The 24119-nt window shown below is 42.2% G+C and overlaps 1 protein-coding gene across 2 annotated transcripts in view; it reads right to left on the bottom strand.

The window, feature by feature from the left end:
- The window catches only part of tmem232 (transmembrane protein 232), a 74842-nt gene that overhangs the window by 36970 nt on the left and 13753 nt on the right, over positions 1–24119 (bottom strand). For both annotated transcript variants that reach the window (XM_048595050.1, XM_048595051.1), the window contains exons 3-4: positions 10581–10707; positions 1914–2088 (exon numbers count right to left, since the gene is read on the bottom strand). In XM_048595050.1, the coding sequence (XP_048451007.1) occupies positions 1914–2088; positions 10581–10707 (302 nt within the window). The remainder of the gene's footprint in view (positions 1–1913; positions 2089–10580; positions 10708–24119) is intronic.

Below are 24119 nucleotides of genomic sequence, written 5' to 3'. Positions count from 1 at the left end.
AGTGGGCATGTTTGCTGACGATTGCATAATCTTCAACAAATTCACAAATCCTCATATATTGAGATCATGCCCATATTCAGCAGGACCCGAGCAACATCAAGGCTTGGGCTCATAAATGGCATCTGCCATTGGTGTCACACAAGTGCCAGAGAATGACCATTTCCGATAAGCGAGCCATTGCCTCTCGACATTCAATGGCATTACCATTGTTGAATCCTCTATAATCAACATCCTGGACATTGCTATGAACAAGAAACTGAACTGAACAAGGCATATAATTACTCTGGCTACAAGAGCAGGTCAGAGACTAGGAAGACTGCAGCAACTCACTTCCTGACTCCCCAAAGTCTGTCAACCATCTACAAAGTACAGTCAGGAGCATGATGGAACACTCCCCAGTTGCCTGGATGAGTGCACCTTCAACAAGACTCTTTAAAAAAAAAAGCTTGACATCGTTCAGGACAAAATAGCGCACTTAATTGCATCACCTCCACAAACATCAACTTTCTCCACCACGAATGTGCAGTACCAGCAGTGTGTAACATTAGAATTTAGAATTTATTGTCATATGTACTTTTACAAGAAAAATACAACAAAGTGTTATAAATCGCCTTACCATGGCGCCTTTATTAATGACAGAAGTCATAAGTAAATTCATAAGTAACAGTAAAATGTAAATTTAAGACAAAAGTTCATCACAGTCCATTTAACGGCTCCTGGTTTCGGAGGAAGCTGATCAAAAGACGAAACACACAGCTGGAATGAGACCATCAAATGCTGGGCCACCGGAAAAAACTGGACGGAAAGCCTCCGCTGAAGAACACCCCCGCTGGACAAGACTGCTACCCCGGATGAGAAACGCCACACAGGGCCGTCGGAACACCAGGCTAAAAGCATCTGCCAAAGAAAACACCGCCAGGAAAAGATCGCCAACCTGGATCAAGATGCCACACCAGGCCGTAGAAACACTGGGCCAGAAGCATTCACCGGAGATTAAGCCAGACCACTGACAGGACAGTAACACCGGTATAAAACCACCATGCCAGGAGCCCACTCCGCTGGGCTGACAGCACCACGCTGGCAAAAGATCACCACTTCGGACCGCCAGAAGCCACTCCATCGCTGGATAAGCCACAAGGTGCACTGCAGAAATTCATGAAAGCTCCTTAGTCAGCGCCTTCGAAATCCATGACAACTGCCACCTAGAAGAACAAGGCCAGGAAATATATAGGAACAACATGATCTGCAAGTTCCCCTCCAAGTCACTCACCATCCTGACTGAGAAATATATCAACATTCCTTCAGGGTTAAAATCCTGGAACTCCCTCCCTAATGGCATTGTGGGTGTACCTACACAAAAAGGACTGCAGCGGTTCAAGGCAGCCACTCACCACCAACTTTTCAAGGGCAAGCAACGAGGGATAAGCAATAAATGCTGGCACAACCAGTGACAGCCTCGTCCCACGTATGAGTTAAAATAATCACTGATTGTTGTTTGTGCTGCCCGCATTTCTCACACAACCCTTTGAAGAGACCTCCATGTAGCTTCAAAACTCGAAATACAAAATTTCTCTCTCAAAAGTCTAAATGAAATCTGTGGGCAACTGTAAACACAATGAACCGCAGGCATTATTCATTCACAACTGACCACAAAATTTGCACAGTCTAAATGCACAGTCTAAGCTTGCACTTCGAATTTTATATTAGGAACAAATTTAATCAAAAAGCAAGATAAACGTGACAACAGTAAGCTAAATCACACATAGAAACTGAACATGTAAAGTTTTTAATCAGTAGGTAGATAAAGTAACGTAACATAAGTAATAGTTGTAATATTTTTGTAAATTAGTCTGGTGCTTTATTATTAAATTTGTATCTATATAATATAATTATCATTTTATCCTGGCACTCACCATCTCCTGGTGCTGTTGCTGGCTGGATCTGAAGAAGTTGGAGCAATCCTGGTGCATTCGTCCTATTGGGTGACTTTGATGAATTTCCAAATCCGTTTAGAGCAGTCTTTTGAATTTCTGAGGTGTTACCATTGAGACAAATGTCTCCAAGTATACAGCAATAGAGTTGGATTAGCTGCAAAGGATAATCATGACAGTCTTCTGTGCTCACATTTTCTTAGAATTAAATCTCCTGGTTACACATTGGTTTCATATTTTCAACTTTACCATGCTAATAGCATGGATTGTTGCAATTCCAATGCTTTAACAATAACACAGCACTGCCAAAGAATACCACCTCTTCCTTACACATTAGCTATATAGAAAAGACACTAGGTGCAGGGTGCCATAGTGCTTTAGAACCTGTTCGTTCTAAAACATATGTTTCAGTGGAAGTAATGCATTCCATTCTGCAAACTTCTCTGCCTCACACAAGCCCTCGACAATTTTAAATAAGTTACTACAGGAAAACAGTTCTTAGAGAAAAGCTATTATACAACAACAATAATTTATACATTGACCTTGACACTGTGAAACATTGCAAAGTACTTCACAGGAGTGTTATCAAACAAAATTTGACTTAGCATCATATAAAGAAATATTAGGATTGTTGATTAAAATTTGCAATATGCACAAGACCACCGCAGGGTGCAGAATTCACACAGAGTTGTATGGCAGTTGGAGGTTAGTAGCAGGTGTACAGCCAAGCTCATGGAGGATTTAATTTTAAAATTGCATAGTTTCAACCATAATATAATTTAGATCAGCGGATAGTGCAGTGATGCATGAACAAGAGTTTGTGATTTAGAATGAGGAAGAAAATTTTAATGAACATGTAATTATGATGGCAGACCAGCAAGGATAACTATCGAATCGTCAATTCTACTTGTAGCAAAGTCAATACAAAGTCAGTAATGAGGGTTTCAGTAGCAGATAAGCTGAGGCAAGGATGGAGTAAAGCAACGCTATATATGTTGACGTGGGCAGTGTTGGTCATGCAGCGATGTGATTGGAACCTTATCACAAAGTCAAATGTAACACTAAGACTGTTCACACAGTTTCATTAAGCTTTAGACAGTGGCCGGGGAGAGGAATAAAGTTGGTGCTAATGAGATTTGAGGTAGTGACTGAGGGCAATGGTGTTTGCCTTCCTAATATTGAGTTGAAGGTAATTCGTACATGATGTCGGACAAGCAGTGTAACAAATAAGAGACATTGGAGGCATCAAAGGGATCAAGAATCTGTCTATCACTGTCTTAAATACACTCAATGACTTGGCCTCTCTCTCTTTGACTGTGGCCTTTGATCTTAGTCTCTCCTACAAGTGGAAACATCTTCTCCATGGTTAGGTAGAGCTGCAAGTCATCAGTTGACATGTGGAATGTGATATTATGTTTTCTGATGATGTTGCCAATGTGGAAAATATGCATATGACACAGAGTTAGGGCCAAGAACAAATCTTCCAGTGACTCCAATGATAACAAAACAGAAGCCAGAAGAGAAGCCGTTTTAGGTGATTTTCTGGTCATAACTAGCTAGGTGAAAATAAAACCAAAATGAGTGCAGGACCACATGGTAGAAGAGAAGCACTGGAGGAGTATGGTGTGGTTAACCATTTAAAAGATTGCAGGCAAGTCAAGAAGAAGTAAAAGGGAGAGTTTATCACAGCCACATAGGATGTCATCTGTGACTCTGATAGGTGCTATTTCAGTACTTTGGCAAAAAGTGGATTGGATGCATTCAAACATGGAGCTCCAGGAAAGACGGACACAAATTTGAGAGGTAAATACTCATTCAAGGACTTCAGAGAGCAAAGGGAGATTTGAAATGGGCTGATGGATGGAAGGAAGAATTGTGGATTTTTTTGAAAAGTGAATGATGGCAGGAGATTTCAAAGGTAGGAGGGTCCGTATCTGAGTAGAGGGAATCATAAGATATAGGACCAGAATTAGGCAATTTGGTCCATTGAGTCAATCAGGACTGGTATTTTCTCAGCCTCATTGTCCTGTCTTCTCCCTGTAATGTTTGATCCCCTCACTAATCAAGAATCTGTCTATCACTGTCTTAAATACACTCAATGACTTGGCCTGTCTCTCTTTGACTGTGCCCTCTGGTCTAAGTCTCTCCTACAAGTGGAAACATCTTCTCCATCTCCAGGTCTCTCAGCATTCTGTAAGTTTCAATCAGATCCCCCCTCATCCTTCTAAACTCCATCAAATACAGACCCAGAGACCTCAACCAAACCTCAAATGATAAGCTTCTCATCCTGGGATCATTCTTGCAAACCGCCTCTAGAACCCCTCCAATACCAACATCCTTCCTTAGATACAGGGCCCAGAAGTACTCACAATATTCCAAATGCAGTCTGCAGAGCCTTATACAGCCTCAGCAGTACATCCTTGCTCTTGTTATCTGGCCCTTTCAAAAAGAATGTTAACATTACATTTGCTTTCCCACCTGCCAGCTAAGCCTACATGTTAATCTAAGAGAATCCTGAACTAGGACTCCTAAGTCGCTTTTGTGCTCAGATTTCTGAAGCCTTTCCAAATTGAGAAAATTCTCTATGGCTCTATTCTTCCTACAAAGTGCATAACCTGACACTTTTCCATATTGTATTCCATCTGCTACTTCATTGCACACTCTCCTAGCTTGTCCAAGTCCTATGGAAGCCTTTCCACCTCCTCCACCTATCCTGTCCCTCCACCTATCTTTCTGTCATCTGCAAACTTAGCAACAATGCCCTCACTTCCTTTGTCCAGATTGTTAATGTATAACATGAACAGTTCTGATGCCAAAACTGACCCCTGTGGAACTCCATCAGCTGCTGTCCTGAAAAAAGACCCCTTTATCCCTAATCTCTGCCTTCTGCCAGTCAGCCAATCCTCTATACATGCCAGTACCTTGCCCCTAGCACCAGGTTCTCATTTTATTTCACAGCCTCTTATGCGATATCTTGTCAAAGGCCTTCTAGAAATCCAAATGGTTCTCCTTTGTCTAACTTGCCTGTTACCACCTCAAAGAATTCTAACAGATTCGTTGGGCAAGACATCTCTTTGACAAAGCCATGCTAACTCAGGCCTATTTTATCACAAACTTCTAAGTATTCTGCAATTTCATCCTTAGTAATGGATTCTAAAATATTACCAATGATTGAGGTCAGGCTAACTGGGTGACAGTTTCCTGCCTGTTGCCTCACTCCCTTCTGAAATGGGAGATGGTTACATTAGCCATTTTCCAAGTCCTCTGGGACCTTCCCTGACTCCAGTTATTCCTGAAAGATCACCACTAATGCCTTCACAATCTCCTCAGCTATATCCTTCAGATTCCTGGGATGTAGACAATCTGGTCCAGGTTATTTATTCACCTTCAGATCTTTCAGCTTCCTTAGCACTTTCTCCTTAGTGATGGCCACTACACTCACCATTGCCCCCTGACACTGCCCTCATTAGCAATATCAGCTAATGTGAAGCCAGGGAGAGAAAGTGGAGGCCAGCAAACTTCTAGGAACCAGGTTGAGGGAGCAGGAGGCGGATATCATGGACAAAATGAGCTGTAAAAGGGCATGATGGGAGCTAGAAAAGAATCTAGAGTAGAATAGGAGTACACGGAGAGGGAGGGGAAAGTTTAGGCACAGTTTAGCCTGATGGGGTAAGGAGTAAATGAAAGGATAGAAGCTAAAGAGAGAGAAGAGCAGCTGAACAGATAAAGAGTTGATAACGAACAGGTTGGGAGGGTGAATAGTTGTTAATGGGGACTATTAGTGACTAATTAGTGGTGTGTAATGGCAAGCAATGAGGTAACAAGGCCTGGTGTATGGGGTAGGGGGCTGGGACATGGGAGAGTTCAGGCCCTAAAATTATTGAACTCGATATTGAATCTGGAATCCACAAACAGGACTGTCTGGGCAGACCCATTGTTTCAGCCTGCTCGTGCCCCACAGAACTCATCTCTTCCTACCTTGACTCAGTCTTCTCTCCTCTGGTCCAATCCTTGCCCGCATACATCCATGATTCTTCTGATGCCTTACACCGGTTTCAAAGCTTCCAGTTTGCAGGTTCCAGCCGCCTCCTCTTTACCATGGATGTGCAATCCCTTTACATGTCCATTCCCCACCAGGAGGGTCTTAGGGCTGTCGGCCTCTTCCTGGAGCAAAGACCTAAACCATCCCCACCCACTACCACCCTCCTCCGCTTGGCCGAGCTCGTCCTCACCCTCAACAACTTCTCTTTTAAATCTTCTCATTTACTTCATGTCAGAGGAGTGGCCATGGGCCATGGGCCCCAGTTACATCTGTCTCTTCATGGGGTACGTGGAACATTCCTTGTTCCAGTCCTATTCCAGCCCCAAGTGACAACTCTTTCTCTGATACATTGATGATATCATCGATGCTACTTCCCTCTCTCGTTTGGAATTGGAAAACTTCATCAATTTCGCCTCCAATTTCCACTCTGCCCTCACTTTCACCTGGTCTATCTCTGACTCCTCCCTTCCCTTCCTCGACATTTCTGTTTCCATTTCTGGGGATAGACTGGCCACTAATATCCACTACAAACCTACTGATTCCCACAGCTACCTGGACTATACATCCTCACACCCCACTTTCTATAAAGACTCCATCCCATTCTCTCAGTTCCTCCGTCTCTGTCGTATATGTTCGGATGAGGCCAACTTGACAAGGGAGCCTCCGAAATGTCCACCTTCTTCCTCAACCTAGGATTTCCCAGCTGCGTGGTCGACAGGGCCCTCAATCAGGTCCAACCCATCTCCCGCACTTCCGCTCTCACCCCTTCTCTTCCCTCCTGCAACAGCGATAGGGTTCCCCTTATCCTGACCTACCATCCCACCAGCATCCACATCCAGAAGATCATCAGACACCATTTCTGCTACCTCCAGCAAGATGCCATCACCAGACACATATTCCCCGCCCCTCCCTTGTCCGCCTTCCGCAGGGACCATCCCCTCCGGAACACTGGTTCACGCTTCCTTCACCCACAACACCACCCCACAGCCCCACGGCACCTTCCCCTGTAATCAGCGAAGGTACAATACCTGCCCATTTACCTCCTCCCTCCCCAGTATCCAACGGCCCAGACATACCTTCCAGGTGAAGCAACACTTCACCTGCACTTCCCAGAATCTAGTATACTGCATTCACTGCTCACAGTATGGTCTCCTCTACACTGGGGAAACGAAGCGTAGACTAGGTGACCACTTCGCAGAACATCTACGTTCTGCTCGCAAAAAAGACCCTGAACTACCCGTTGCCTGCCACTTTAACACACCACTCTGCTCCCTGACCAACATGTCTGCCTCTGGTGTGCTGCAGTGTTCTAGTGAAGTGCAACGCAAGCTAGAAGAACAACACCTCATTTTCCGCTTGGGGATCCTGCAGCCCTCCGGACTCAATATCAAGTTCAATAATTTTAGGGCCTAAACTTTCCCAGGTCCCAGGTCCCAGGTCCCAGTCCCCCACCCCACCCACCAGACCTTGTTACCTTATAGCCTGCCATTACACACCCCCTGTTATTAGTCACTAATAGTCCCCATTAACAACTATTCACCCTCTCATCCTGATCGTTATCAACTCTTTGTCTGTCCAACTGCTCTTCTCTCTCTTTAGGCTCTATCCTATCGCTTACTCCCTCCCCCATCCCCCACCCCTTTTTTCTGCATATAAACTGATGTTTTCCCAACCACTATCAGTTCTGAGGAAGGGTCACTGGACCTGAAATGTTAACTTTGTTTTTTCCTTCACAGATGCTGCCAGACCTGTTGAACTTTTCCAGCAACTTTGTTTTTGTTCAAAGTCATAATGTTCCTGTTAGAATGAAAGGTAAGGCTTGTAATATTAGGGAACAATGGATGAATAAAGATATTGAGGTTCTAGTCAAGAATAAAAAGAATCATATTATATACAGACAATTAGGATCACATGAATCTCTTGAAAAGTATAAAGAGTGTTGGGGCACTCTTAAGAGGGCAATCAGGAAGGCAAAGAGGGGATATGAAATAGCCTTGGCAGACAACATTAAGGATAATTTGAATAGATTCTACAAGTCCGTTAAGAGCAAAAGAGCAACTATGGAGAGAAGGGCCCTTAGAGATCAATGAGATCATCTTTTGTGTTGATCCTCAGTAGATGGGAGAGATATTAAATGATTATTTTGTGTCAGTTTTTACTGTGGAGAAAGAAAGAGGCTAGAGGACTCGGGAAAATAAATACTGATGTTTTGAAAACAGTTCACATTACAGAAGATGAAGTGCTGGAGGTCTTAGAAAACATAATGGTGGATAAATCTCTGGGACCTGCTCAAGTGTATCTCAGGATGTTGTGGGAAGTTTAGGAGGAGATTACAGGGCAGAATACGGAGGACTGGAGGGTAGCTATTGTTGTGCCTTTACTTAAGAAAGGTTGTAAGGAGAAGCCTGGGAAATATAGACCTGTGAGTCTGACATTGGTGGGTAAGTTGTTGGAGGTGATTCTGAAAGATAGGATTTGGAGAGGCAAGGAATGATTAGGGATAGTCAGTGTGGTTTGTGTGAGGGAACTCATTTCTCTCAAACTTGATTTGAGTTTTTGGACAAAGTAACCAAAAGATTGAGGGCAGAGTGGTAGACATTGTTTACTGAGACTTTTGTAAAGCCTTTGACTAGATTCGCATGGTAGACTAATTAGTAACGTTAGATCACATGTGATTCAGGGTGAGAGGGTTCAGTAAAGATTTAACACTGTTGCCAAGAATGGCGGGGGGGTTGAGCTATAAAAATAGGCTGGGAATTTTTTCACTGGAATGTAGGAGGTTGAGTGGTGTCCTTTTGAGAATTTTAAAATCATGAGGGGAACAGATAAGGTGGATAGCAAGTGCCTTTCCCCTAAGGTGGGGGAGTTCAAAACTAGGGTGCATACTTTTAAGGTGAGAGGAGAAAGATTTCAAAAGGGTGTGGGATCAAATTTTTTTTTTAAGAGAGTGTTTAGTGTGTGGAATGACATGCCAGAGGAAGTGGTGGTTGCAGGTACAGTTACAACGTTTAAAAGTCATTTTCATAAATGCATAGGAATGGTTTGGAGTGATATGGGCCAAACACAGGCAGGTGGGACTTCCTTAGTTCAGGAACATGGTCAGCATGGACTAGTTGAACTGAAGGGTCTCTGGGATCTCAGAGTATGCAAACATAGGGGTAGGACAAGTTGAGAAAGCTGTAAATAAAGCAATAGTAATCCTCGGCTTTACTAATCAAGGAATATAATAGAATTGCAAAGAGGCTACTGAAGAGTGTTAAACTTTATTCAACATTCATTAGGGCTCAGCTAGAGATTTGCATTCTGGGCACCACAGTTTAAAAAGTATATCAAGGCCTTGGGGCGGGTTAAAAAGAGATTTATTAGTATGTTATCATGTATGAACAAATTAAATTCAGTCGACAGACTGAGAAGCTAGAATTGCTAACCTCAGGGCAGAGAAAATTTACAGGAGATTTCACAATGATCAAGTTCATAAGTAGTTTTGATAGAAATGAAGAAAAACTGGTTTCAGCAGCAGAAGAGCCAATTATCAGAGGACACAAATTTAATGTAATTCGCAAAGAACCAAAAAAGCAACATGAGGAATATTTTTCTATGGAATGAGTTGTTAACTATCTGGTTGAAACAAATTCAATAGCAACATTCAAAAGTTAATTGGATAAATACTTGAAAGGCAATCAAGTTAGGCTGCTACAATAAGAGAAGGTGAGTGGGAATAATTTGATTGCTCTACCAAAGAGTTGTCACGGGCACTTTGGCTAAATGGTTTTCTTTAGTGCTGTATCAGTCTATGATTCTACAATAGATTTAATAGTAGAGAACAGAAATTGGAGCTTATTGTAGAATGATTCTTGATGATTGAGGACAATTACCCAAGGACAAGGGGCCCAATAATACTTTGTCATCCAGCCAGTTGTTGAAAATAATTTCAAAACAAATTCCCCACCATGAATGTTGAAATCGAAGTTCCTTTGACTTAATTGATTGGTGATAAGGGCTATACCAGAGTTAATGTTCTCTAGCCTTTGTTAAAATGGCCAAAGCTCTTTCTTCACTTATTGTGTGGGCTGGTCCAATTCGCCTCACCCTCTCAGTTTGGTTTACAAGTTTCAGACTTCTGTTATCCACCTTTATCAAAACTAAATCTATTTTTTTTAAATGCACCTTTAAAACTCCTGTCTACTTCAAGATTGTATGACCCTGTTCTAACTGGATCACCCTGTGATCCCTATTCCCACCAGTGAGCCAAGGATTTTGGCCAATCATTTCTACGCAAGTCAGATCCCTTTCAAGGCCCAGGGCATGAGAATTGCTGACATAAGTAATCTCATGGAAGTAGCTTTCTAAACGAGATGTGGAGTCTCCACAATCCCACACATCTATCCAGAAAAATTTCCATTTGTTTACTTTGACTGTTATTCTTCTGCCTGTGATTACATTGAAAACATGGCATCTGATGTACCCCTAAAGTTTTTAAATGTAACTCACACAGAAGAAAGGTTAGGTACAATAATTTGGTTCTCATATTAAATCAAAAGCAAATTCTATCTTAGAAAGATAATCTGTAATATTTTACATTGAACACCATATAGCTTTATCTTTACCTGTTTTAAATTATGAGAACTAATGCGTGATACAAGAGCTGTGCCCAGCTCTGTCAAAACCTTTAAACAAGCCATGTTCATTTTGGCAGCTTCACCCAACAGCAGCAAACCAAGGGTAGAATCAATCCTGAAAATTAAAATAAAATAGTCAGTCATACAGTACAGAAACAGACCCTTTGGTCCAACCAGTCCATGCCAACCAAGTTTCCCAAATTAAACTAGTCTCTTGTCTGCATTTGGCTCATATCTCAAACCTTCCTATTCACATACCTATCCAATGTCTTTTAGATGTGATTAAATGTCCTTGCATCTACCACTTCCTGTGGCAGTTCATTCCACATCCAACATCCAAACCACCCTCTGTTGACAAAGCTGCCCCTTAGGTCCCTTTTAAATCTTTCTCCTCTCTCCTTAAAAATATACACTCTAGCATTAAACTCCCGTACCCTAGGAAAAGACCTTTGCTATTCACCTTATCCATGCCCCTCCTGATTTTATAAACCTCTAAGGTCACCCCTTGTTAGGGCTGCCCATGACAGTACAGCAAAATGGCCAACAAAAGCCCCAACAAGCTTTGCAGTATGTTTAACAGGAATTAGTGTGAGAAAGGCCTGTGTTCTCAGTGCTTAAAACAGTAGCTGTCTGTTTAAATAAGATTGGATGTGAAACATTCTTTGCTACCCAAAAGAACATTTCATAACAACTAGTTATTTCTCAAGTTTTGTTTTCTAATCGATCTGTCATAATACTACTAGTAGGTTTTAATAAAGATTCTTCAAGATGATCATAGATATAGTTTCCTAATAAACTATAGATTTTACACGCACCTATGTATACAAAAATAATTAAACAAAACATTAGAAAGAAATTTAAAAATTAATTGCGATTAATAGAGAGAGGGCCTCCCTATCGCTTATCAAGGACAGCAGCTAAGAGAGTTGAAATGGTGGGAAATCTTGAAGACTTTGTTACAGACTCAAACAAAATAGCCAACACAGATGTCATAGTTGAGAGAAAAAAAGGTCACATGGAGATTTTGGCTTCCCACATACCAAAAGGCCCAATTCAGATCATAGCAACAAGCAATTATTATAGCATGATGTACAGGAAACCCAATCATAATTGAATAATCCAGCACTAATGAACCAATAATATACAGGGGGAGTGAGTACGTGCAGCCATGTTAATGTTACCAGAAAAATGTATAAAAGACAATGTGCTTGTATTTAAAATTAGTGTCGTTGACTTTTCTTCTGATATGAGCTGAAGATTGGGGGGGATAATTGGACTCCCATGTCAAGTCCAGATTCGGAGTAGCCTTTGGCATTGTACCAGTTAATGCATGAATAAATTGCCACATGCCCTGAACTCTGCTGTCTCCTGAAAACTTATTACCTCTGCAAACTCGCTCCTACACACCTCAACCTCCTATCGTCCAACGAAAAAAGTACTAGCCTATCCAGCCTCTCCTTATAACTCAAACCTTCCAGTCCTGGCAATATCCTGGTAAATCTTTTCTGAACCCTCTCCAATTTAATAATATCCTCCCTATAGCAGGACCACCAGAATTGTACACAGTACAAGTCACTAGGATTAAGTCAGTGGTTCTGGGGTTGGTCAGACTTTCCTAGCGCCCTTCCTTTGGTGAAGGAGAGTGTGCGTGTGTTCATACTTGTCTAAGTAGAACCTCTTTCGTAGTCGTATGTTGTCGACACCCATTTGAACAAGTGAATCCTCTGCCTCCAACTACAAGTTCCTTTCCAGCCCTGAGCAGATATCTCAAACCCTGGTACAAAGCAGGCAGCAGAACTTTGTGGACTCATGCTTTCAACAGCACAGCAGTCTATCCCCAACTAAACTGCAACTCCAATTACATTCCCACTTGAATGGCTTCCTGTCCCACAGAGTTCACTCACCACCTTGCAATTCCTGTTGTCATCCATACATACAACAAAAACATTAAACAACCTGTAAGGGCTGAGACTCCTCCACTCACTTTCTCAGTTCTCATATCTGCCTCACTCACAGTCATACCCTCCCATCACTAATCATGTGTCAAATCAGTTTACTAATCCTAAGGGGAGTGATTGCCTTCTGGAACATCCCTGATGCATCACAGCTCTGCTCCAGTTCAATGATTCTGAGCTCAAGTTCCTCAAACAGCAGATACAATCTACAAATGCAACTGCCATGAATTATAGTGGCAATCATCAGTTCCCATGTCTGTAACATATCATCTATCCTGCTATCTTTGTGTTAATTATTACATAATCAATTCTATTACTACTTTACTACTGTTAGTAAATCTTACTAAATCTCATAATTACTTAAAAATTACCTGAGCTTTTAAAGATTAAAAGAACTCACCAACCATACACCTTGTTCCTGCGATGTCATTTTGATTTTTCTTTGCTAACACAGTAAGTCCCCATGTCATTTTGTTCTATAATCACTGCTACTCTTGCATTAATGCTATAAATATCTGCTGCTCTTGCTTAAACAAATATTTTTTCTTTATATAACATCTGCACTTTCATATGACCTCAGTCGTTAGCATAGTTGCCTCACAGTGGCAGGGACACATGTTTGACTCTATCCTTTGGGTGAATGTCAGTGTGAAGTTTACATATTTTCTGTGTTTATATCGATTTCCACCGGTGCTCCAGTTTCTTCCTACAGTCCAAAGATGTGCAGGTTAGTTGGATCAGCCCTGCTAACTGTGGAGTTACGAGGATAGAGTGGGTCTGGACGGGATGCTCTTTGGAGTGTCAGTGTGGACTTGATGGGTCGAATGGCCTCTTTCCACTTTGTAGGGAATCTATGATTCTATTCTGTGATCATACACAAACTATGTTATGTAAAACAACTGTGTGAAAAAGCAGAATATTTATCTTTTGAAGTGGCAGCCCTCAATGTCAAAGTAACTAAACAGATTCCCTCTGCTGTTACACTGGGCTATCTAGACTAAGAAAGCCACTGGATCAATGTTTTAAATTAGCTGATCCCAGCTGTTGCAATGGCAGGACACTAAAGTTAACGCCAATATTTGAGGTGGTGGAAACAGAAATGAACCAGTCAGAAATCCTGCTCTGAATTCCTACTTTCCATGATCTTTACTCATAAGTCCAAATATAACCATTAACCAAAGACTTCATTGTTAACTTTGTTGTACTATATCCTCCACAATCTAGTATCTGGAGTCAGTCAATAGAAGACAACTAATGAATGCCTTTGAAAGCATACAAACTGTCACCTATTATTTGTGTGACTTTCCATTTAATTACTTTGTTTTGTTTACAGCTGTACTTTTTTTGACCAATTATATGCATTATTTTACATATTATCATCTGATTACTAATGATTCTATGCTGTATTCACAGTTTCATGGATGGTGCATATTTTCATCTGCTTATCTTTGGAGTCTCACATTTAAAATAACACACATTGACAGCTATGGGAATGAGCAGTAGTGGCAAGCTGGATGCAAATTTGGCTCATGGAGAGAAGGCATAGGATAATGGTGAACATGTTCTTGGGAGCAAGATGGAAGAATACAGGTGGTATTGCCCGGGGGTTCATATAAGGACTGCACCCTTTGATACATATTAATGAATTAGACTTAGAGTCATAGAGTAATCAGAGTTGCACAGCATTTAAATAGACTCTTTGATCCAACTCATCCATGGCGACCAAATATCCTAAATTATTCTGGTTGCATTTGGCCCATATCCCTCTAAACCCATCCTATTCATGTACCCATACAGATGCATTTTAAATATTGTAATTGTACCAGCTTCCACCACCTCCTCTGGCAGCTTATTCCATACACGTGCCAGTCTCTGTGTGAAAAAGTTGCCTCTTAGGCCCCTTTTAGATCTTTCCCTCTCATTTTAAAACTATGTTGGAAGTAACTTGACACCAGCTTTTAGTCCAAAAGGTTTATTTGAAATCACAAGCTTTTGAAGCGCTGCTCCTTCGTCAGGTGAAGTGGACATTCAACTGACCACCTCACCTGACAAAGGAGCAATGCTCCAAAAGCTTGTGATTTCAAGTAAAACTGTTGGACTGTCACCTGTTGTCACGTGACTTCCAACTTTGTCCATCCCAGTCCAACACCAGCACCTCCACATCTTAAACCTATGCCCTCTCGTTTTGGACTCCCCTACCTTGGGAAAAATTCCAGGGCTAGTCACCCTATCCATGCCACTCAAGATTTTATACACCTCAACAAGGTCACCCTCTTCCTCTAATATTCCAAGGAAGATAGCCACAGCCTATTCAGCCTCTCCCTGTAGCTCACCCTCCAACCCTGGGAACTTTCTTGTAAATCTTTTCTGAATCCTTTCAAGTTCCACAACATCTTTCCTATAGCAGGGAGACCAGAATTGAACGCAGTATTTCAAAAGTGGCCTAATCAATGTCCTGTACAGTCACAACATGACATCCCAACTCTATACTCAATGCACTGACCAATAAAGGCAGGAGTACCAAATGCCTTCTTCACTACCCTACCTACCTATGAAACTACTTTCAAGGTACTATGAACCTGCACGCCAAGGTCTCTTTGTTTAGCAACACTCCTGGAATTCTACCATTAAATATGAACCCTGCCCTGATTTGCCTTTCTAAAATGCACCACCTCAAATTTATTTAAATTAAACTCCATTAGTTTAAATTAAACTAAATTAAACTCTTCTGCCCATTAGCCCATCCGATCAAGCTCCCATTGTACTCTGAGGTAACCTTCTTCACTGTTAACTATACTACGAATTTTGGTGTCATCTGCAAACTTACTAACTGTACCTCCTATATACACATCCAAATCATTTACTTAAATGACAAAAAGCAGTGGACCCAGCAATGATCCTTGCGGCACACTGCTGGTCACAGGCCTCTAGTCCGAAAAGAAACACTCCACCACCACCCTCTGTCTTCTACCTTCAAGCTAGTTCTATATTCAGATGGCTAGCTCTCCCTGGATTCCATGTGATCTAACCTTGCTAACCAGTCTACCAGGAGAAACCTTGTCGAATGCCTTGCTGAATTCCATTTGGATACCATCTACTTCTCTGCCTTCATCAATCTTCTTGGTAACTTCTTCAAAAAACTCAATTAAGTTACTGAGTCACGATTTCCGTGCACAAAGCCATGTTGACTATCCCTAATCAGTCCTTGCCTTTCGACATACATGTAGATTCTATCCCTCAGAATCCCCTCCAACAACTTGCCCATCACTGACATCAGGCTCACTGGTCTATAGTTCTTTGACTTTTCCTTACCACTTTTCTTAAACAATGGAACCACATTAGCCACCTTCCAGTGTTCCCGCACCTCACCTGTGGCTATTGATGATACAAATATCTCAGCAAGGGGGCCAACAATCATCTCACTAGCTTCCCACAAAGTTCTGGGATACACTTGATTAGGTCCTGGGGATTTATCCACCTTTGTGTTTTAAAACATCCAGCACTTCCTCCACTGCAACATGGACACTTTTCAAGATATCACTGTTTATTTCTCCAAGTTTTTAGCTTCCATATCCTTCTCCACAGTAAATACTGACGCAAAATACTTATTTAGTACCTCGCTCATATTCTGCAGTTCCACACAGATGGCCTTGCTGATCTTTAAGAGGCCCTATTCTCTCTCTAGTTAATCTTTTGCCCTTAATGTATTTGTAGAATCTCTTTGGATTCTCCTTAACATTATTTGCCGAAGCTATCTCATGGCTTTTTTGCCCTCCTGATTTCCCTCTTAAGTGTACTCCTACTGCACTTGTACTCCTCTAGGGATTCATGTGATCCCAGCTGTCTATATCTACCATACGCCTCCTTTTTCTTGACCAGAGCCTTAATTTCTCTGGTTGTCCAGCATTCCCTCTACCTACCAGCCTTGCCCTTCACACTAACAGGAGCATACTGCCTCTGGACTCTCATTATCTAATTTTTGAACGCTTCCCACTTCCTAACCGCTCCTTTACCTGCAAATGTCCACCCATCCCCAGTCAACTTTTGAACGTTCTTGCCTAATACCATCAAAATTGGCCTTATTCCATTTTACAGCTTCAACTTTTAGATCAGGTCTATCCTTTTACATATCATTTTTAAAACTAATAGAATTATGATCACTGGCCCCAAAGTGTTCTCCCACTGACATCTCAGTTACCTGCCCTGCCTTATTTCCCAAGAGTAGGTCAAGTTTTGCTCCTTCTCTGGTAGGTTCATCCACATACTGAATAAGAAAATTTTCTTATACAAACTTAACAAATTCCATTCCCCCCACCCCCCCAACCCACAAAATCCAGGCCCTTAACACTATAACCCCAGTCTATGTTTGGAAAGTTAAAATCCCCTACTATTACAACCCTATCATTCTCACAGATATCTGAGAGTTCCTTACAAATTGGCTTCTCAATTTCCCACTGACTACTGGGGGGCCTATAATACTATCCCAATAAGACAATCAATCCTTTCTTATTTCTCAGTTCCACCCAAATAACTTCATTGCATGTAGTCCAAGGAATATCCTCCCTAAGTACCCCAAGCCATAATGTTATCCCTAACCAAAAATGCCACTTCCCCTCCTCTCTTGCCCCCTTTTCTATCCTTCCTGTAGCACCTATACCCTGGAACTTAAGCTGCTAGTCATGCCCTTTCCTGAGCCACATTTCTGTAATACCTATGATACCCCAGTCCCATGTTTTGAACCGGGGCCTGAGTTCATCTGTTTTACCTGTCATGCCTCTTGCATTGAAATAAATGCAGTTTGATTTCAGTCTTACCTCATTCTCTGCCTTCCTCTTGCCTGCCTTGACTTGCTCCTCTTCTCATTAACTCTTTGGGCTCTCCCACCCCAGCACCAGTTTAAAGCCTCCCAGGCAGAACTAGCAAATCTCCCTGCCAGGATTTTGGCCTCCTTCCAATTCAAGTATAACCCATCCTTTTTGTACAAGTCATTTTCTATGATCCAAAAATGTGAATCCCTGTCCCCAGCACCAGCTCCTCAGCCACACATTCATCTACTCTATCCTCCTATTCCTACCCTCACTAGTACATAGCACTGGTAGTAATCCAGATATTATTACCCTAGAGGACCTACTTTTTAACCTCCTGCTAATTTCTTATATTCTCTCTTCAGAATACCATCCCCTTCTCTTCCTATGTCATTGATACCACTGTGTTAAACGACCTCCTGCTGGTCACTCTCCCCTTTGAGAATAAACTGCACCTTCTCTGAGACATCCTTGACCCTGGCACCAGGGAGGCAACACACCATTCTGATGTCTTGCTGACAGGTGCAGAAACAATGCCCTGTCTAGAGAGTCCCCTATCACAATCAATCACTTAGAACCTGACATACCCCTCATTATCGTAAAGCTAATCTCAGTACCAGAATTCTGGCTGTCGGTGCTACATTCCCCACAGAATCTATCACCCCTTACATTTTCCAAAGCAGCAAAGTTGTTTGGGATCGGGATAGCCACAGAAGTCTCTTTCACTACCCGCCTATCTGTCCTACCTTTTCTCGAGGTAATCCAACTACCTGACTGTATCTGCAGTTTTCCTACCTTCCTGAAACTGCCATCCATTGCACCCCCTGGTTCTGTAATTTCCCTATTCTCTCCAACTGCTGCTCCAACCGATCCACATGATCTGATAGGATTTGCAACTAAACACACTTCCTGCAGACATAATCATCAGGAACCATGAAATTCTCTCCAATCTCGCTCATCTGACAGAAAAAGCACATCACTCTACTAAAGGCCATCTCTGCACCTTAATCTACAGACCCAGAAAATAGCACAGTCTTACTGCTCTAAAAACACTGCTCTATGATACTTAATACCTATGTTTTATATTTTAACAAAATTGATCAAGAGACAGATCTGAGTAAAACAGGAAAAAATACCTTCACTCTACTCTATTAGTGGCAATTACATTTGCTTTGGATATGAAAGGTCCTGGTTCAAAACAGTGCAAAAACATTTGTGTGAATTGCTGGGTTCACTGTGGAAAAATGATTCCTGATTTACCCTCCCTGCTCACTATTTTAAAGGTTCTTGTGGTACAGAGGTACAGAATGTCCCACCTGTCCAGAGGTGTGTCCTAACATCTCTGAACAGGTCGATTAGAAAATACCTACAAACACGCACATTGATCCTGCCAAAATAACCATCCAATCAAAAAGATTAATCTCGGGTCATTACAGAAAAGTTTGATCACTGTGTCCTGGATGAAGATCATGTTCTCTATACCTGTCTACTGTCTTTTGATGTGTATTTAGAATCATCATCTGGATCTACGCATCTGCAAATGTGGCTGTGATATTTCAAAGGCGTGATGGCAAGTTTTATAATCACAGATGTCAAAAGATAAACAGTCTTACTTCTCAAAATGAATGTGAAAAATGGACAATATTTATGAGATAGTTGCACACGAGGAAGACAATTACAATTTAGCAAAAGAAACACACAAAAACCTATTTCACATCCAGAAAAATACAATATATGAAACAATTATTTTCCAAAGCACAAAGCAAGACAATTATCCAATATTGCACAGGACTGAGGAAACTGACAAACAAATTGTAAATTGAAATCAAAACACAAATAATCAAAGGTTGTCTCTTTAGTCAAATGTCAGTTCTTCGAATTAACAAGATCATGACTGCTTTCAGCATCCAAATTAACATCTGGTCAATCACGTTATTGCCATTGGTTAACACTAAGGTAAAGTAAAACTGGCCTTGGATATTTGTTGTCTTTCAGTTCATGTGGATTAAGAGAAATTATGGTATTGTCTATGGGCTGAGAAGGGTAAAATTGAGCAGTCAATAAACATTTTCTCTCTAGCAAAAAGATGTAAGTCTTGGCTTCTAATTCACTAACCACCTTGGAATCTATGAATAATAGAGTTACAGTGGTTGAGCTTGACATAGTAACCACCACACTTCAGGTTCAACTCCTGTGAACATAATTTGTGGTTAAGTGCCACAAAACCATTGTACAGAAATTTTATCAGCCTTACAAACAGGGTTGTAACTTGTCCAAATGATGTTTTAACTATGGCAGTTCATTCTGACTCTGGACAAAGTGTTCTACTATTGACAAAGCGTGTAAAGCTGGTGCAAAACCTAATGACTTTGCAGATGCTTGTCATTAGCAAAATCAACTATTATCACCAACAGCAGGCTGCCACACAATATGGATGAGAGGATGTAGCGGTGCAGAAGTTTAAGACCCTAAAATTACTTTTGTACTTTCTGACAGCAACCACTGGCTGTACAATGTAAATGTTCTCATAAATACAAGGGCATTTGTCATTGTCTCAGGTGACAAAGGTTCAACAATGTTCAGGATGTCCTTATTCTTTCTAACCAGACAATACAAAATATTTCCCTTACAACTGTGACAGATCACTGAAACATCTTGGGACTTTTGAAACACTATTATCTTTCAAAGACATTATAATGATTTTTGTAAGCTATGTCATCACTGAGCTGCTTCCACACAGCACGATTGCAGTCACATATACAATTCCGAAGCAAAGCAACAATATTCACAAATTATATGCTGACCACTGGTATCAGAAAACTGAAAGATATTACATGTAAGCTGCATATAGACCCTCAAGTGCCTCTAGTTGTACAATAATGGTAACAAAATACCATTTCATGTCAGAAAGCCGACAGAGTGGAAACATAGTGCTGGCTTGACCTTGACAGTTGAGGCAGTTGGGGTGAGTCTACCACTTAAGTGTCACAAGTTTTCAAGAAATCCAAGTGTGAGAACCAGATTAGATACTGTGTTGATTTGCTTGATTTGGTGGCCACATAGCTATGAGAAAATCACTTGAGAGGAACAGTTGATTATGTCGTAGAGTAAGTGTATGGTGCTAAATTCTTCGCTAAACTTGACCTCAATGTAAGCTACCATTAAACTGAGCTTGAAGTAAAGTTGAGATAACTTACTCATACCAGACTTCTCAAACAATAAGGTTCAATTTTGGAGATATTTCAGATGATGATTCAGTGTGCACTTCAAGGATTTGAAGCACTCAGAACATCAATGATGAATCTTCATTTGTGGTCACAATGTGGCAGCAGTTTGTTGTCTTTCAGTTTATATGGATAGAGAGAAATTATGGCATTGAGTGTGGGCTGAGGAGGGAAAAACTGAGCAAGTCAATAAGCATTTTCTCTCCAGAAAAAAGATGTAAGTCTTGGCTTCTATTTCATTAACCACCTTGGAATCTATGAACAATACACAGTAGCAGTTGGCTGAGTGACAGAAAACAGACAGAACTAATAAATAGAGATAACAAGGTGTAGAGCTGGATGAACACAGCAGGCCAAGCAGCATCAGAGGAGCAGGAAGGCTGATGTTTCGGGCCTAGACCCTTCTTCAGAAATGGGGGAGGGGAAGGGGATTCTGAAATAAATAGGGAGAGAGGGGGAGGCGGATAGAAGATGGATAAAGGAGAAGATAGGTGGAGAGGAGACAGACAGGTCAAAGAGGCGGGGATGGAGCCAGTAAAGGTGAGTGTAGGTGGGGAATTAGGGAGGAGAGAGGTCAGTCCAGGGAGGACGGACAGGTCAAGGGGGCGGGAAGAGGTTAGTAGGTAGGAGATGGGGGTGGGGCTTGAGGTGGGAGGAGGGGATAGGTGAGAGGAAGGACAGGTTAGGGAGGCGGGGACGAGCTGGGCTGGTTTTGGGATGCGGTCGGGGGAGGGGAGATTTTGAAGCTTGTGAAGTCTACATTGATACCATTGGGCTGCAGGGTTCCCAAGTGGAATACGAGGTGCTGTTCCTGCAACCTCTGCCATCTACAATCTGACCCCACCACCAAAGACATTTTTCCCTCCCCACCCTTATCTGCTTTCCGGAGGGACCACTCTCTCCACACTCCCCTCCAGCCCCACCACACCCGGCACTTTTCCCTGCAACTGCAGGAAGTGCTACACTTGCCCCTACACCCCCATCCCAGGCTCCAAGAAGACTTTCCACATCAAGCAGATGTTCACCTGCACATCTGCTAATGTGGTATACTGCATTCGCTGTTCCCGTTGTGGCCTCCTCTACATTGGGGAAACCAAGCGGAGGCTTGGGGACCGCTTTGCAGAACACCTACGCTCGGTTCACACTAAACAACTGCACCTCCCAGTCGCGAACCATTTCAACTCCCTCTCCCATTCCTCAGATGACATGTCCATCCTGGGCCTCCTGCAGTGCCACAACGATGCCACCCAAAGGTTGCAGGAACAGTACCTCATATTCTGCTTGGGAACCCTGCAGCCCAATAGTATCAATGTGGACTTCACAAGCTTCAAAATCTCCCCTCCCTCAACCGCATCCCAAATCCAGCCCAGCTTGTCCCCGCCTCCCTAACCTGTCCTTCCTCCCACCTATGCCCTCCCCCACCTCAAGCCCCACCCTCATCTCCTACCTACTAACCTCTTCCCGCCCCCTTGACCTATCCGTCCTCCCTGGACTGACCTATCTCCTCCCTAACTCCCCACTTACACTCACCTTTACTGGCTCCATCCCTGCCTCTTTGACCTGTCTGTCTCCTTTCCACCTATCTTCTCCTCTATCCATCTTCTATTCGCCTCCCCCTCTCTCCCTATTTATTATGCCAGCTCCTCATAAAACCTCAACTTCTTGATATTTCAAAAATCTACCCACGTCCTCTTTAATACTTGTGATCTAGCTCTACAACTCTCTGGGGTACAGAAAGCCAGACATTTACTATTCTCTGAAAGAAGAAAGGATAGTGAAGAAGGCATTTGGTATGCATGCCTTTATTGGTCAGTGCATTGAGTACAGGTGCATTGAGTTCTGAGAAAGGGTCACCAGACCCAAAACATTAACTGTGATTTTTTTCTTCACAGATGCTGCCAGACCTGCTGAGCTTTTCCAGCAACTTCTGTTTTTGTTCATTGAGTATAGGAGTTGTGAGGTCATGTTGCGGCTGTACAGGACATTGGTTGAGCCACTTTTGGTATACCGAATGCAATTCTGGTCTCCCTGCTTATAGGAAAGATGTTGTGAAACTTAAAAGGGTTCGGAAAAGACTTACAAGGATGTTGCCAGGATTGGAGGCTTTGAGCTACAGGGAAAGGCTGATTAGCCTGGAGCTATTTTCCCTGCAGCGTCGGAGACTGAGAGGTGACCTTATAGAGGTTTATAAAATCATGAGGGGCTCAGATAGGGTAAACAAATAAGGTCTTTTTCCTGGGTGGGGGAGTCCAAAACTACGGGGCATAGGTTTAAGGTGAGAGGGGAAAGATTTAAAAGGGACCTAAGGGGCGACTTTTTCACGCAGAGGGTGGTGTGTGTAAGGAATGAGCTGCCAGAGGACATTTAAAAGTCATCTGGATGGGTATATGAATAGGAAGGATTTAGAGGGATATGGGCCAAATGCTAGCAAATGGGACTAGATTTATTTAGGCTATCTGGTCGGCATGGACAAGTTGGACCAAAATGTCTGTTTCCATGCTGCACAATGCTATGACTCTATAACTCTAATATCTTTTGCATCTCAGTTTTAAAAGATCTTTCTGTACCTACATCTCCTAGTTTGAGATTCCCCTGCTCGTGGAAACATCTTCTCAACCTCGACTCTGTCATTTTCCCGCAAAATCCTCAAAATTCCATTTGTCTTTATCGGTGACATTTTGTGTTCAATGCACAAGAACACCCAGATCTCTGTTCAAATAAGAGTCTGCTTTTTGATTTTTCCCACTAAAGTACATGACCTCACACTTTCTGCATGCATCTCCATCTGCCAAGTTTTGCTCACCCAATCAACCTATTTGTATCCACTTGCAGATTCCTTTTATCTTCGCCACAACATGTTCTCATACGTATTTTTGTATCATCAGCAAATTTGGATGCATTTCACTCTGCCTTCTCCTCCAAATCATTAATACAGAACATAGAACAGTACAGCTCAGAAACAGGCATTTTGGCCCACCATTTCTGTGCCGACTATGAATGCCGTTCTAAATTAATTTCATCTACCTGAACATGATCTGCATCCCTTTATTCCCTGCCTGTTCATGTGTGTTTCTAATTACCTCCTAAACTTTGTTATCACATCTGCTTCTACCACCTCCCTGGCAATGTGTTACGAGCACCTACCACCCTCTCTGTAAAAAAAAATGCCGCGCAAATCTCATTTAAACTTTTTCCCTCTCACCTTAAATCTATGTCTCCTAGTATTTGACATTTCCACCCTGGTAAAAATATTCCAACTATCTACCCTATCCATGTCGCTCATAATTTTATATGTTTCTATCAGTTTGTCTCTCAGCTTCTGACACTATCAAGAACAATCCAAATTGGTCCAATCTCTCCTTATAGTTAATACACCCCAATCCAAGCAACATCCTGGTAAAAGAGATAACAAGGTGTAGAGCTGGATGAACACAGCGGGCCAAGCAGCATCAGAGGAGCAGGAAGGCTGACGTTTCGGGCCTAATTCTGAAGAAGGAGGGTCTAGGCCCGAAACGTCAGCCTTCGTGCTCCTCTGATGCTGCT

Source organism: Rhincodon typus, chromosome 3 (genome assembly GCF_021869965.1).
Source record: "Rhincodon typus isolate 14 chromosome 3, sRhiTyp1.1, whole genome shotgun sequence".
NCBI classification, from domain to species: Eukaryota; Metazoa; Chordata; class Chondrichthyes; order Orectolobiformes; family Rhincodontidae; genus Rhincodon; species Rhincodon typus.
This window is presented reverse-complemented; position numbering and strand designations above follow the sequence as displayed.